The sequence below is a fragment of the Lipotes vexillifer genome, unplaced genomic scaffold (assembly GCF_000442215.2).
Source record: "Lipotes vexillifer unplaced genomic scaffold, Lipotes_vexillifer_v1.1 scaffold661, whole genome shotgun sequence".
NCBI lineage: Eukaryota > Metazoa > Chordata > Mammalia > Artiodactyla > Lipotidae > Lipotes > Lipotes vexillifer.
Window position 1 is genome coordinate 535,193 of NW_006796183.1, and position 14,948 is coordinate 550,140.

At 50.1% G+C, this 14,948-nt stretch overlaps 1 protein-coding gene across 1 annotated transcript in view; it reads left to right on the plus strand.

Annotated features, from left to right (window-relative positions):
• Positions 1-14,948, plus strand: part of KDM4A (lysine demethylase 4A) — a 41,571-nt gene that overhangs the window by 25,543 nt on the left and 1,080 nt on the right. The window contains 8 exon segments of the mRNA XM_007468246.1: positions 3,013-3,194; positions 4,738-4,942; positions 5,410-5,486; positions 6,177-6,232; positions 7,880-7,988; positions 8,329-8,514; positions 11,315-11,485; positions 14,917-14,948. The exon segment at positions 14,917-14,948 is cut by the window's right edge and continues 1 nt beyond it. Of these exon segments, the coding sequence (XP_007468308.1) occupies positions 3,013-3,194; positions 4,738-4,942; positions 5,410-5,486; positions 6,177-6,232; positions 7,880-7,988; positions 8,329-8,514; positions 11,315-11,485; positions 14,917-14,948 (1,018 nt within the window).

Genomic DNA, 14,948 nt, shown 5'->3' on the forward strand with positions numbered 1-14,948 from the left:
CAGGGTAATGCACTGATCTAAAGGGAGGAGGTGTTAATCCAGGCAGACCGGACAGTGCCAGTAACCACGGCAAAGACAAGCAGGAAGGTATACTCAGAGGAACCAGCTTGCTGCGGCTGGCGTTACAGGGCCAGGCCCGGGTGAGATGGGCAGAGGAGGAGTGAGGTGGTCGTGAGCCAGAGAACTTTGCCCATGGGCGTTCCGAGCCCTGCAAGTGTTTTAAGCAGAGGGGTGATACGGTTGGATTTGCATTAGAAAGATTGTTCCTGGACTTCCCTGGTGGTGCAGTGGTAGAGAATCCACCTGCCAATGCAGGGGACACGGGTTCAAGCCCTGGTCTGCAAGATCCCACATGCCACGGAGCAGCTAAGCCCGTGTGCCACAACTACTGAGCCTGTGCTCTAGAGCCCACGAGCCGCAACTACTGAAGCCTGCGTACCACAACTACTGAAGCCTGCGTGCCACAACTACTGAAGCCCGCACACCTAGAGCCCATGCACCACAACGAGAGAAGCCACCGCAATGAGAAGCCCACGCAGCGCAACGAAGAGTAGCCCTGGCTCACCGCAACTAGAGAAAGCCCACGCACAGCAATGAAGACCCAACACAGCCAAAAATAAATAAATAAATAAATAAATAATTGAAAAAAAAGATTTTTCCTAGGGATTGCATCTTAGGAGCAGAGGGCTTTTGTCATGGCCTCTGTGAGATATGAGGGTCTGAACTAGGACGGGGGAAGTAGGGGTGGGGGAGGGGAAGTGGTGAACCTGTTGGGAGGATAAAGTCCACTGGATTTGGCAACCTGACGTGGAGCTGTGAGGGTGGTAGGAAGAGGAAGCCTGAGCTGAGTGCCTCCCTGGGTTCTAACGTTGCTTGGGGTGTGTGGAGGTGGTATTTGTTATCTCTATTAAGTGCGGCTGCTCGGGGAGAGGGCACAGAGGCTGGGGTTAGGAAAACTGAGGATGAGGAGCCTGTGAAGGAGACAGAGTGGGGAGTAGGCAGGGATGCAGAGGAGAACTGGAGCTCAGGGAGTGATCGCCATCAGCGCAGTGTGGTCTCCTGTGCTACCCGGAGCCCACAGACCCCATAAGATCCGCCAGTGACCAGGCCCCTTTTTACTGCTGCCTGTCTCCTGTGTACCCGGAGCCCACAGACCCCATAAGATCCGCCAGTGACCAGGCCCCTTTTTACTGCTGCCTGATGCCCAGCCTCCTCCTACCCTGTCCTGTCCTTGCCTGCGCCCATGGAAAGCCCAGAGTCTCATCAGCCCTTCCTCTGCTCCACAAACCTCACGTTCCCTTTCAGATCTGATGTCGATGCCCATCTCTACTGTTTTCCTTGGTAGAAAAGACCATGATAAGCTTGGTGGGGAAAGCCTCTTCAGACCTTGTAGCCAGAAGCAGGCAGACTTCCATGCAGAGTCTTAGAAGCCCTCTGGGGTCTTCCTCCAGCCCCTTTGGGGGTCTCAGGTCCTCTGGGTCGCAGCAGCCTAGCTTCTTGATTTCTCCCCAATGCGCTAAAGCAATGTAGACTGTGGAAAACTGGGGAAGCAGAAAAAGTTACAAAGAGGACAGCAAGATTACCCCACAGAGATGACTACTGTGAACACTTTAATGTGTTAATCTTCCTGACTGTCCTCGTCAGATGTTAAATTATGTCCATGTATGTCTTTTTATAATAACGTGAGATCATAATATACCTCCCTCAAACTTTTTATGATTAAAAAATTTCAAACGTGGAAAAGTTGAAACAATAAGAATACTGTATCGCTTCCAGTTTTCAACAGCTGTTGCCATTCTGCCATAATCACTTGTCTCTCCCTATGCGTTGCTTATGTATGAACAAGTACATGCATATTTGCTGTATCGTTTGAAAGTCAGCTGTAGGCGTCAAGTCACTTCACTTAAAGTGCACCGATAGGCATCTCCTAAGGAGAATTGTCTCCTATATAAAATCCACTGTCATTACACCTTGGAAAGTAAGCAGTAACTTCATAATGTCCTCTGATTCTCAGTCCATATTCATCTTTCCCTGTTCATTCTAAAAACGTGTTTTTATAGCTTTTTCCCTTTAAACCAGTATGAACCAAACTAGGGTCACGCACTGCATTTGGAAGTTTCTTCAGTCTCACACACCCCTCTCTCCACTGGAAACATTTTTTCTCAGTTGAGGCATAACATATTCAGTGCAGTACATATGCCTTAACTGTATAGCTCAATGAAGTTTTATCTATGTAAACTGTAAAATTTTGATTCCTACCGTTTTCATTTAACACAGTGAACATTTTCATCATTCGTTCAGTATTCACACGTAGAACTATTCTTGGCCACTTTTGGTTTTATAAGCGGAGCAGATGTCAGTGTGGTAGTTTTTCTGTTGTGATTGTGAGCAGTCCGTTTCTGTTTCTTCCCTCCTGTCTCGATCACTCTTGTTCTGGCCAGGATGCAGAAAATATCTGCGCTTGGATTTTGGCACCATGGCTCCTGGCTAGGCCTGATTGACGGGGCTTACAGGGGTTGATTTTAATTGTCTGCGTCGGCCTAAATATGCTATGGTACCCTTCACCGAGGTCACATGCACTGGCAGCTGCCAGATCCCTTTGGATTAAACGTGACTGAAGGCGGAGGAGATAACTGTTTATTTGCACTGAGCTTGGGTTGCAAGGAGTAAAACACATAAATGGGGATCTTCTGTCGGTATGTTCCAGAGCTTTCCTTGGGCTACTCAGCATAGGACTCCAGGGTCTCTTGGAAAGTACGCCTGTCTGGGAAGGAGTGAGAAGGTCATTGGAGGGGCTGTAGCTATGGATTTTAGGACTCCCCACAGCATCAATCAAGTATTGAAGGAGTCTTTTGCAGATCGCCTCTGCCCTTTGCCTTTGCCACCCATAGGATCTTGGGTTAGTCCCAACCTGGGACCAGAAGCCTGGGCTGAGCTCGTCGGCTCTCCAGGCAGAGCCATAGTTGTGCAGGGCTGGTGCTGACTGACTCACGCCCCTGCTTCTTCCTCTAGATGTATCAGAACAGGGGACCCCCGAGGAGGAGGCTGAGGAGACGGAGGCCTGGGCCAAGCCCCTGAGCCAGCTGTGGCAGAACCGACCTCCAAACTTTGAGGCCGAAAAGGAATTCAACGAGGCCATGGCCCAGCAGGCCCCTCATTGCGCTGTCTGCATGATCTTTCAGACTTACCATCAGGTAAGCCCACCACGTCCCCTCTGTTTACCCGGGACCAGCGCTCAGAGGAAAGCTAGGTTTAATGGTGGGGACATAGCTTGGGAAAGGCATGTTTTCCTAGTGTCTTCTGCCCCATCCATGGGTTGGAAAGGCTTCACCAGGCAGATAGCCATGCAGCAATGTGGGTGTTCGCTTGAGAATGCTTTGGGGAAGAGCTGAGGGTGTGGCTTAGGCTCTGGGGGATTCCCTGCTGCCCTTGGCACTCACACTGTTTGCTGAGGAATCTGCTCTGTTGTTATTCTAGTCAGTGATGATTCCTTCCAGGTGGTTTGTTGACCTTGCCATTCAGTCTGGAGAGCAGGGGATTTCTTTAAATCATTCTGAATGTCAGGTGAAGAGCCAGTTCCTCCAGTGTTGTCTCTTCTTTCCTTTCCCATTGCCACCACGGATGTTGGCAGTAGTGGAAGGGAATTTGGGAGGTGTAGGAGCAGAGGGCCTGCAGGAGGGAGGGGGATGGGAAAGCACCCTGGCTGAGCTTAGCCGTGCCCCTCCCACTCCTGGGGCGTTTGATGGCTCCACCGTCATGGGTCTCTTTGGGTCCAGCTCTAGGAGGCCAGGAAGGCACCCACAAATCGCATGTGCCAGATGACCAGGTCAGTCTCAGCTGGGACCTACACAGGGTGGCATGTAGAGAACCAGTCCCCTGATGGTGGTTAGAGTAGCATGGCTGCCACTGAGCCTGGCAGGGCCCCAGGTTCATGTTTGCCAAAGAATGAAACTTCAGACCAGAGTACTGTTGAGTTAGTAACTCATTCCTTCTTTCCATTGACCAAAAGCAAACCCAGAAGATCTCAATGTGCCCTTGCCTGTGAGGGAAGCAGGCAGATGGCCAGGCTGTACTGCCAGTAGATCTGCTGAGAGGGGCTCAGAGTTTCATGAATGGCATAGGCTTGGGGGGTGATATGGTTCTGGGCCCCGTCCTTGGAACGGGGGTGATGGTGCCATCCAGCGGCAGAAGCGGCAGATTCTTGCAGTCAGGCTGTTTCCCAAGGCAAGTACATGGACATAATGTTCTTCCCGAAGGGGCCCCAAGCCAGGAGTGGCTCTCGGGGCTCCAGCCATGTGACAGTGCTGCAGCTCAGGTGACTGCTGACATGGGCCCCGAGAGGAAATCTGTGCTGGCCCACGGAAGCATCTGCTCTGGGTCCTCTCCCTGGGTGGGGCCCCCATGCCGTGCATCGCAGAGGGGAGCCGCCAAGAGCAGCCTCACCAGCCTCCCAGTGCATTTTATTACCACTTGGTTTGGGAAGATTGAAATCCCAGTTGCCTCTTACCTCGCTTCCTTTTCTCCCTTGTCCCCGGGGGCCTTTGTTTCATGCTGCTGTGAGAAATTGAATTGGAGTCATTGGAGGTAACTTCAGTTAACAGCTCTGGGATAATGGCTGTGCACCCGAGAGCCTAGCGGGTGCCCTGTCAGGAAGAGAGCAGCTTTCTGCTGACGGGGCAGGCGGAGAGCTGAGGACACGGGGCTGTTCACTGAGGTGTGCACTTGCTCCCTCCTTAGGTGGAGTTTGGAAGCCTTAGTCAGAACTGCGGCAGTGCTCCAGATTTAGCGCCCCAGAAGCAGAGGACCAAGCCACTGATTCCAGAAATGTGCTTCACCTCGACTGGGTGTAGCACGGACATCAACCTGTCCACCCCTTACCTGGAGGAGGACGGCACCAGCATCCTAGTGTCCTGCAAGAAGTGCAGCGTCCGGGTCCATGCCAGTGAGTGCCTCACTTCTCTGCGTCTGGTCCCAGGGGCGGGGGCGTCTGACTGGAAGTCCTGCCGCCTCTTGGCCTCCCTGCCACCTCCCAGTGCCCTCCCCAGCTCCCCAGTGCAGATTGCTTATGTGTCTGTTCTTGGAGTTTGGTGCTGATTGAGTCTGAGTTTCCTGTGACTCTGGGCTCCGTGCTTGTACTGTCTACCCTGGGCTGTTCCCTTGATTGTAGATACCAGGCGGGGATTAATCTCTGCCGCTCGCTAGGTGTTGGTAGCAGTGAATCTAGTTTCTGACTTTTTGAGACTGCGGGCCATACTGTGTGGCTGACCCGCGGGGGCCTTGATGCTAGAATTCAGGGGTTTCTGTAAGATTTGGTTGTAGCTTTGGCAAGTAGTGTCTGGAAAGAGTTGCAGGTCTACCTTCTGACTCTGGCCTCTGGGTTTAACTTGCTCACCTCGGTGTCCCTGTTAGGTTGCTACGGGGTCCCCCCTGCAAAGGCTTCTGAAGACTGGATGTGTTCTCGGTGTTCGGCCAATGCCCTGGAAGAGGTGAGTGCTTCCATGCTGTTGCTGTCTCCCTGTGAGACAAGTTCACTCAGGACTGGACTGTTTCACACGGACTCTATGTCCCAGGGGTCTGTGCAGTGCCGGGTACACAGTGATGTCAGTGAGCATTGTCGGAGTAAATCCCCATGACAGTGAGAGTGTTTGCTGCCCACTTGTGGCAGGGCACGATGGAGTCTGGAAGCTGTGTTTGCTTCATTGTGTCAGGACCAAGTAGAGGTTTTCCTGTGGATGGACCATAACCTCCTGTAAAGAATTGAGCCATCCGGTTGGAGCATCAGAATGGGACTCAGATGGTTCATTTGGTAGCTTTCTCTTTATTCCTCTCCTCTCTCTGGAACCTGGCAGTACCCACGTAGGAGGCAGTCGGAGCCCTGTAATGCCCGCAGCTTGAGCAGGGTATCACCCATGACTTTGCTTACAGTTGTTGTTAACAGCACCAGCGAAGACGATTATGTTAAGTCAGGAGAGTAATTGGTGCACTTCAGCCCCGAGTGGCCTCCCTGTCTTCCTGCAGGGGAGTCCTGGTTACAAGGGCTGTGCAGGCGAGGCCCCGCATGCTGTGGGCTGCTTTCTCACGTGGAGGCTACCGTGGCCTGCAGGAAGTGGCGGGGAGAGCAGATGGGATGTTAATGACTCGGTGGTGACCACTCTTCCTCCCCGTCTTCTTCGCAGGACTGCTGCTTGTGCTCATTACGAGGAGGAGCCCTGCAGAGAGCCAATGACGACAGGTGAGTTCTCTGGGCTCTGAAGCCGAGTGCAGGCACGCCGCCAGAGCAGTGGCTGTCATCAGTAGGACTGATGAGGACTTGGGAAGCACATTGTTTGGGGCTGAAATAGCATCTCCAAGACTAATTTTAAGGATGGGAAGCCGAGCAGTCCCAGAACTTTCCAACCCGAGCTTCCCCTCTGAGGCAGCCTTGTAAGTGACGTCCTCCTTTTGGAGGAGCTAAGATGGACTCACGAGGGTACGAAGACCCTGTGAAGATGATGCGGGGGCTTCGTTTAGGAAGTGAGGACAGTTACCTTGTTACAGCTGGGGCTGGTAGAGAGGTGGCCACGGCTGTGAGCTAGTGAGCCCTTCCTGCAGGTGGACTCCCTGGCTGTTTGGAATGAGGGCAACTGTCCTTAAGAAGGACAGTGGGACATTGAGGAGGGCCCAGCCATGCCTACCCACTATTCAGTCGATTCTACACAGGGTTCTGGGTACTCAGCCCAGAGCTGGGCTTCTTGGCCGTCCGGCAGCTCGCTTTCACTGAGCTGAATTTTTGTGCTTGGTCATGGCTCAGTGGTTCAGAGGTAGAAATAAATGTAAGGTGAATGAGGTTTTCGCCCCGAAGACCGGCTGCTTAGGGGAGAGTACTCCCAGGTCGATGGGGAACCAGCAGTGAAGACCCTGCTTCCAGCTAAAATCCTGTGGGAACTTGAAGCACACATAGCGCCCGGCGTCCTGCCTCACAGGAATCCTCTTCATGCTGTTCCAGATAGGTGGCCGCTCTGCTTGCCGCTTCCACTCTAAAGGCACTTGCTGCCGTGACTTGAGGTCACTGTGTTCCTCAGAATTGCAAGATAGTGCTGTTAAAGTTCTTCCTTTTTTGCAATGGAAAGGGCTCTGCTTGCACCTCCCACCTTTACCTCATGATCCTTGGTCTGCCCTCCAGGGCCGTGCAAAACAAATGTGTTCCCACTCACACACTGCAGGTGGCTTCCACGCAGCCCCAACGCTGTCTGTCGTAGCTTTTCACGTGGCTTGATCCTGAGAGTTTTCACCATCTTAGTTAATCTCACCTTGGTGCGTGTCAGTTTCCCCAAATGCCCAGAACTTACTTTAATAATTCTCTAAGGGTGTCCATTGAACAGACCTCTCAGAGTAAGTGGGGCTGGGGCCAGACCTTAAAGAGTGAGTCTGAGGTGGAGGAAGGGAGAGGTCACTTTGGCCCCGGGAAAGGTCTGGTCAAAGGCCTGGAGGGGGAGGGCTGGGACTACCGGCACATTGGGGCGCAGCTGGAGATATTTTGAGGAAGTGCCCAGGTCCTCTGGTAAAAGAGGTGTGTATGGGGCTCTCTAATTTATTCTCACTCCCTGGAACCTGCCACACGCAATTAGCTGTGGCTCTGTTCCTGTTGCAACAGGCGGTGAGTGAGTGTGTCAGAAGTGTGACCCTGCGCTGACCCGGGACGTTGTGGTGGGGACCTTCTTCTGCTTCCTCAGCGTGGAGACGCTTCTGGTCTTACCTCACTGGGTCCCAGGAACTTGCTGGGAAGTCCAGTGGTCACGCTGGGTAAGGGAGGAAACGCTATAGACAGGCCCATGTTAGAAGAGAAGGCCACAGGCCTTGGAGCTGCAGGGGGACTGAGGTGGTCTTTGCCTTTTGGCAGGTGGGTCCATGTCTCATGTGCGGTGGCGATTCTGGAAGCAAGATTTGTCAACATTGCAGAAAGAAGTCCAGTGGATGTGAGCAAAATTCCCCTGCCCCGCTTCAAACTGGTAAGCAGAAAGAGATGGGCTTGTGACCCTACATCCTTTCCCTGTTTCCAAGTCTCTGGATAGAGGGGAACATAGCGTTTAGGAGGGCATCGCCTGGTTGGCCCAGTGGCCATCCTTTACCCCTCAGTTTCAGTCATGGTTTACGATTCTCCCCCTCTGGTTAAAACTACTTAGTGAGGATGCCTGTGACTGGACACGAGATTAACAGAGGGTGTGTGTACCCTCGTGTTTTGGGAAGGGGGTGGGCTCTTGCTCATAGGACTCTGCATTTGGGTGTGGGTACAGCAGAGGAGACCATCCTAGTTCCCAGAATCATTGGCCTCCTTCTCCTGTGTTGTAGAAATGTGTCTTCTGTAAGAAACGGAGGAAAAGAGCTGCTGGCTGCTGTGTGCAGTGTTCTCATGGCCGTTGCCCAACTGCCTTCCACGTGAGCTGTGCTCAGGCTGCAGGAGTGATGATGCAGCCAGATGACTGGCCTTTTGTTGTCTTTATTACCTGCTTTCGGCACAAGATCCCTAATTTGGAGGTGAGGAGGGCGCCATTCTAGAGTCCTCTCGACGGTTTCCAGGATCATTTTCTCTGCAGGCTCTCCATTTATTGTGTCAGCAAGTATTTCCTCAAGCGCTGTGCTTCTTGGAGACTGCTAATGAGTGTGGGATTAGGAGATGGCCCCTGTCCATCCTCTACTTCCTGCTTTGTGCTTCCTAATCCAGTGGAACCAACTGCTTGGGGTTGATTCCTTGTTTGCCTCTCCTCCTGGATAAACTCCTTGAGGGTCGATGCCTTGTTAATCTGGGTGTCCCTATACTTAACACAATGTCAGGGACATCGCAGAAGCTCTGTAAATGTTGTAACTGATGGGAAGAAGAGTTAACCGTTAACCCCCATACAGTAGTGATTTTTGCACCTCTCTGAACGGTGAAGCTTAAATGGGTCTTAAACAATAAGTAGGAATTGTGAGCAGGAGTGCAGTCAAGTCTTCAGAAACAGAATGAGCGAGTCTCAGAAGAAGGAACGTGTGAGACTGGCTCTGGGAACGTGGCAGGGGATGGTACTGGAAAGGCAGGCAGTGCCAGAGGATTAAGGCCCTGGGCTGCCACACTTAGGGGTTTGATGTCTCTTGCACTAGGTAAGGGGAACTTTTCCAATATTATGATTTTGAGCTATATGTTTTTTTAACAGTTACCCTGGTGGTGGTTTGCAGAAAAGATTGAAGGAATAAGAATTTGAGGCCGGGAGACCAGTTAGCCTAGGCGAGAAGTGAGGTCTGAAATGGAAACACAGAGGGAGGGAGAGCTTTAGGGTCACAGCCAACGCTGGGATCCTACAGTGGGTAGAACTGACGGGGTTTGTTGGCTGCCATGGGGAGAGGATGGAGAAAGAGGAAGAGGAAGGGGTGAGGGAGTGTGAATTCAAGATGACTCAGGCCACTCCCTTAAAGGTGGAAGGGATGCTAATATGGTATTAACTGCGATCAGGAACTGAGATGGGGCAGGGCTGTTTTGCAGAGGAAAGTGGGGGAGATAAAAATGAGGGAAAGACCTGTAGACTTTGAGGTCGCTGGGACATTCTGATTGAGGTACCAGGAGGCAGCTAGATTAGCTGGATTAAGATTTGGATATTATCAGCCTTTAACAGCATAATTAAACCTAATTCCCGTTAGAAACTGGACTCTGGAGATTCCTAGTATAAGGAGCAGATGGTAGAGCAGGAAGCAGCGAAAGCAGCTGAGAAGCAGAGAGACATGGAGAGAAGGAGAGCCCCGCAGCCAGCAGAGGCTGAGGAGGGCCACGTGCTGTCGGGAAGACAGGGCTGGTGGCGTGGTCACTGTGCACCCCAAACCGGGGGTTCCATGGGTAGTCAGGTCAGAAGCCAGAGTGCCATCAGTGAATTACAGTCCAGTGGAGGAGACGCCGATGAAGGCTTGTTAACAGTGTGGTGAAAACAATCATAGAAGGAAGGACACAGTAGAGCACCAGCCCAGAGGACAAGCTGTCCTCCACCATGGAAAGGGCCTCGTTGGCTGACTGGATTCCCCTTTTTCATTAAAGATGTTCTACTGAGCACAGGAGGTGGGCAGAGGTGGGTTAGGAGCTTAGGAAGAGGGAAAAATAGTCGATACGGGAATGAGGAATAAAAGCTTGAGGTACCGTTGAGTCCTGGCTGTGGTAAGGAGATAGGAGCTTTGTGTTGGAACAGGGTAATGATTTGGTGATGGTCATTAGCCCCCCATGCCCTCACATTGGCAGCTGTAGATGGCTGGTGCTATGAGGAAGTGGGGTACTGTTGAGTATTTCTTTCACTGATTCATTCTTCACATACTTACTGGGCATCTGCTACATGTCAGGCACAGTTTTAGGTGCTCGAAACATGCTGGTGAACAAGACAACAGTGCCTACCCTCCTGCTGCATTTAGTGTAGTTGAAAGACACATAGAAACAAGTAAACGTACAGTGTATCAAACGGGGAGAAGTGCCGGCATAAGAGTAAAGCTGGATGTGGGAATGGAGGAGGAGAGGTAGTAAGGTTGTCCGTAAGTGGACACTTGGATGTGAGGGAGCCAATGTGCAGATAACTGAGGAAGAGCCTTTCAGGTAGAGGGAACAGAGGCACAAAGACCCTGAGGTGGGAACACTCTTGGCATGCATGCTCAGAGGACAGAAGGGAGGCCAGCATGGCTGGATTACAGAGCTTGGGCAGCTTGGGGAGGGGCGGTTGGACACAAGACCACCAGATGCTCTGTGATTTCATTTGCATGAAGGACAAGTTCAGAATGAGAAGAAGGGTGATATGAGGGCCCCAGAGATGGCAGAGGTGTGGAGCTGTGTATAGTATACAGCTGAGGACATCCAGGGAACCTCAGTCTTTGTGCCTTGGCCCTGAGGGTAGAGCTGGTGCTAAGATCTGTGTGGAGCATTGTGTGGGGACCCTGGGCCTCAGATCACCTGTTGAGCGTCCACTTTGATGTACGTCTAAACTACGTGAACTAGTAGGTGCTGTTTGGTCAGCTCCTCGAAACAGTAGGGAAGTCACAAGAGTCTGTTTTGGGAGTTTGTGGTGAGGCAGGATGGTAAAGGACCACTTGTGGACTGGGAATGAGGGAGGAGCTATATTTATGGGGAAAATATGACACTAGGTTCTTCCGTGTCCTGGCTGGGGTGTGGACATCTGGAAAGACCTGTTTCAGCTCCCATCTCCTGCTCCTTTTTACTTTTCCTGTCTCACGCTTATCTTTCCCTGGTAAAGAGGAGCCCCCTGATCTTGGTCCCCGTTTGCTAGGCCTGTCAGCTCAGTGTGGGCATAACCCAAGCCTCTCTTTCTTCCAGCGTGCCAAGGGGGCCTTGCAGAGCATCACTGCGGGCCAGAAGGTCATTAGCAAGCACAAGAATGGGCGCTTCTACCAGTGTGAGGTGGTAAGGCTCACCACGGAGACCTTCTATGAAGTCAACTTTGATGATGGCTCCTTCAGCGACAATCTCTATCCCGAGGACATAGTGGTAATGTCTGCAAGGAGCTTCGTGGGCATTTTGGGGTGGGGGAGTTTCTTGGTCTGACTGGCAGACTGGCTGTGGGCCTGCCTGCCTTTTCTATCCAGGCCCATGGTCCCATCATTCGGCCCCCAAACAGAAAGAAGTGTTTGTACTGGTCTTTCTGTACAAAGAATACCGTGTGCCGCTAGGGTACCCTGCTTCCTCTAGAAGCTTGTAGGAACTGGCGTTTTTTGCAGTTCTTTGAAACATACTTGTATTTTAGTCTAAACTGCCCTTTGAAGGTGTTCTGGTGCAGTGGAAGAAGAGCCCAGGCTTTGGAATCAGACCAATGTGCCAGTACCAGCTTCATTGCTTAGTAGCTCTGTGATTTTGGGAGAATTAGCCAATTATCTCTTTTCTACCATGCCCTCTTAGTAGATTTATGGAATTTGCTTTTGGTTCTTTACAGTTGATGCCTTTGGGGGCTGAATAGAAACTGCTTGGAGATATCCCTGGCCTGCTTGTGTTATCAATACCTGAGACACTGGGGGCCCTGGCTGGACTCAATCCTAGGTTTCCTGGCTCTGGACTCAGCACTCAGTTCAGGTTTCCCCTGTCCATCGTTCGTCCGTCCGTCCGTCCTCATCCCCACCCACTACCCCCACCCCCACCCCTACCTCAACCTTTTCATGTTAGACCGAGCGCCAGCCTAGTGGAATGAAGCCATTTCTTCCTTAAACAACAGGTATTTCCCACATCTCTACCACGTTAGCAACTTAGTTGCTAAAAGTACATTCATTAGTTGTGAGGCAGACTTCCATGTAGTGAAGATGGTATCGGTAGTGTTTGTGGCAGTAGACTAGCTATGCTTTACTAAGCTCTTCCAGTTTGCCAGACACTAGGCTAAGTACTTTACTCGGGTATCTCGGTCACTTCTCATACCAACTCTGAGAAGTAGGTGGTATCTCTAACTTAGAGAACACTGATCTTAGGACTCTTCTAGAAGTTACTGAGGACCCCAAAAGAGCTTGTATTTTTGTGGCTTATGTCCATCAATATTTGCTCATTAGAAATGAAAACGGAGGTGAATTGATTTGAAATAATCCATTTTTAAAAACGAAAAATTATTTTAAGTAAAACAAAAAATATTAGAAGAGTGCCACTCTTCCACAATTGTGGAAACCTTTTCTACATCACATCTTCAGTTTGTTGCAATATATTCTTTTGGTTAAAGTATGTGACTGAGAACTCGGTCTCACATGAGACATGCGATTGAAAAAGTGAGGAGTAAAATCTAAGTAGCCTTTCAGATGACTGTGGTTTTTCTACTTTGATACTACACCAGGCCTCAACGAGTGGTAGTTTCTTAAAAGTTAGCTGCAGTGTAGACTCTGAAGGCAGCTTGGTGAACATACCCTCTTACACTAACATTCTTTGGTCTGTCTTACACTGAGAATGGCTCCTTCACTCATGCGTGATTTTGCACCATCATCCATATTGGTGCAATGGGCTATGTAGATCTTCCAGATGTTGTTAAATTTTATTAGACAATTCCAAAAAAATCATTTTCATTTGTAGCACTAAGCTCAGAAAAATCTTTAAATTTTAGGGAGCTTCAAGCTCATGGTGGTGACACAACTTTTCTGAAATTGTAATTTGTGCTCGAAAGCTTAGGTTTTATCATTGGCAGTATACTGTCAGTCCATTTTCCTCGAAGTGACAGGCTCACTTCATTCATTTTCAAGATGTCTGCCATTACCCAAGTCTGAATAATCACAGTTTGTCAGTCATTTTTTTAAAATAAAGCTGGTGTTTCATGAAAAAAGCAGTTACTTCTTACAACTCAAACAGTTACAGCATGCTTTTCCTCAAGACAACCATCATGCTTCAGCGTGTAGCAGAAGTGTCTTTTGAGTACTTAACACATGTACTCAAAGATTGAGGTTTACCACAAAAATTTTTTCTGCTTCATCAAGGGACCTTGTTATATGAAACCAGGTTATTTTCTTCTGCTCCTAAATCATGAGTACACAGTGGTTAAGAATGCAGTAACAAGTAGTAGAGCTTAGGGCCATTGCGTCAATTTGTGCTGAAGCGCCAGCAGTTGCACCCATGTTAGGTGTTACACCATCACTGGAAATGTCTGCGCAGTGAAAGAGGCTAATGTTTTAATATTATTGTGAAAACCATCGTGCTCTCACGAATCCCTGCTCAGGAACCCCCGTTAAGGTCTGCAGACCATACTTTGAGAACTGCTATTGTAGTAAAACTTAATATCTGAGAACTTAAGTGATTTATCAAAGACCACATATTTGGCTAGTTAAAACTTCCACTTCAGATTCTTTTGGGGGCAGTACTTTCTACTTAGTTGTTGAATTCATACACGATATAGTTATTGAGTACCTGTCAATAATGAGTTGGCAATACAGTATAGAGCCATTTCTATTCAGTAAGTGAATTGGTGTGTAGAACCTTCCTAACTCTTGTCATGTAGTGGAATTGGTAAGAGCAGTTGGAATATCACAGCATTTTAGACTCTCTGCCCTGCTTCCGCTCCAATGTGTACTTTTTTGGGCCATGTCCGCAAGGACCTTCTCCCAGGTCCATCCGTCAGACCTTTTATTCAGCTGCCATGAACCTGATCATACACTGACCTCCCACTATATACCAAGCCCTCTGCTGGGAATGCAGCAAGGACTCCACCCATCCTTAGGGTTCCCCCGTCTGCAGGGAGTAAAAGTCCTAAAGTTTTTTGCCAGGTCCCATGGTAGGTGGTCTTTTATTACCTTTCCTTCAAAAAAAAAGGTTAAGAACCCTTTTCTTTCCTTTTTTTAAAAACTTTATTTGTTTTTATTTATTTATTTTTGGCTGTGTTGGGTCTCTGTTGCTGCCCGTGGGCTTTCTCTAGTTGCGCCGAGCGGGGGCTACTCTTTGTTCTGGTGCGCGGGCTTCTCATTGCGGTGGCTTCTCTTGTTGTGGAGCACGGGCTCTAGGTGCGCGGGCTTCGGTAGTTGTGGCACGCAAGCTCAGTAGTTGTGGCTCACGGGATCTAGAGCGCGGGCTCAGTAGTTGTGGCGCACGGGCTTAGTTGCTCCGCGGCATGTGGGATCTTCCCGGACCAGGGCTCGAACCTGTGTCCCCTACATTGGCAGGCGGATTCTTGACCACTGCGCCACCAGGGAAGTCCTAAGAACCCTTTCCTTAAATAGTTGAGTAAAGTTTGAGTATTTCTTCCTGGCAGAGCCCTGTCCCCCTGTCCCTTAGAGAGACAGTTGAAGGAACATGAGAAGGACTCTTGATCATGGCACATGTCCTTTACATTTATTAAGTTTATTATGGCTGCTTTTTTCTGTCACTTAGAAGCAGCAGCAGCCAGCAGAGATAACGGGGTGGGCTTGGACTCAGCAGGTCTCTCAGGTGGACCTTCCTTTCACCCTTCTTCCTTAATGTTCCCTCAGAGTCAGGACTGTCTCCAGTTGGGTCCTCCTGC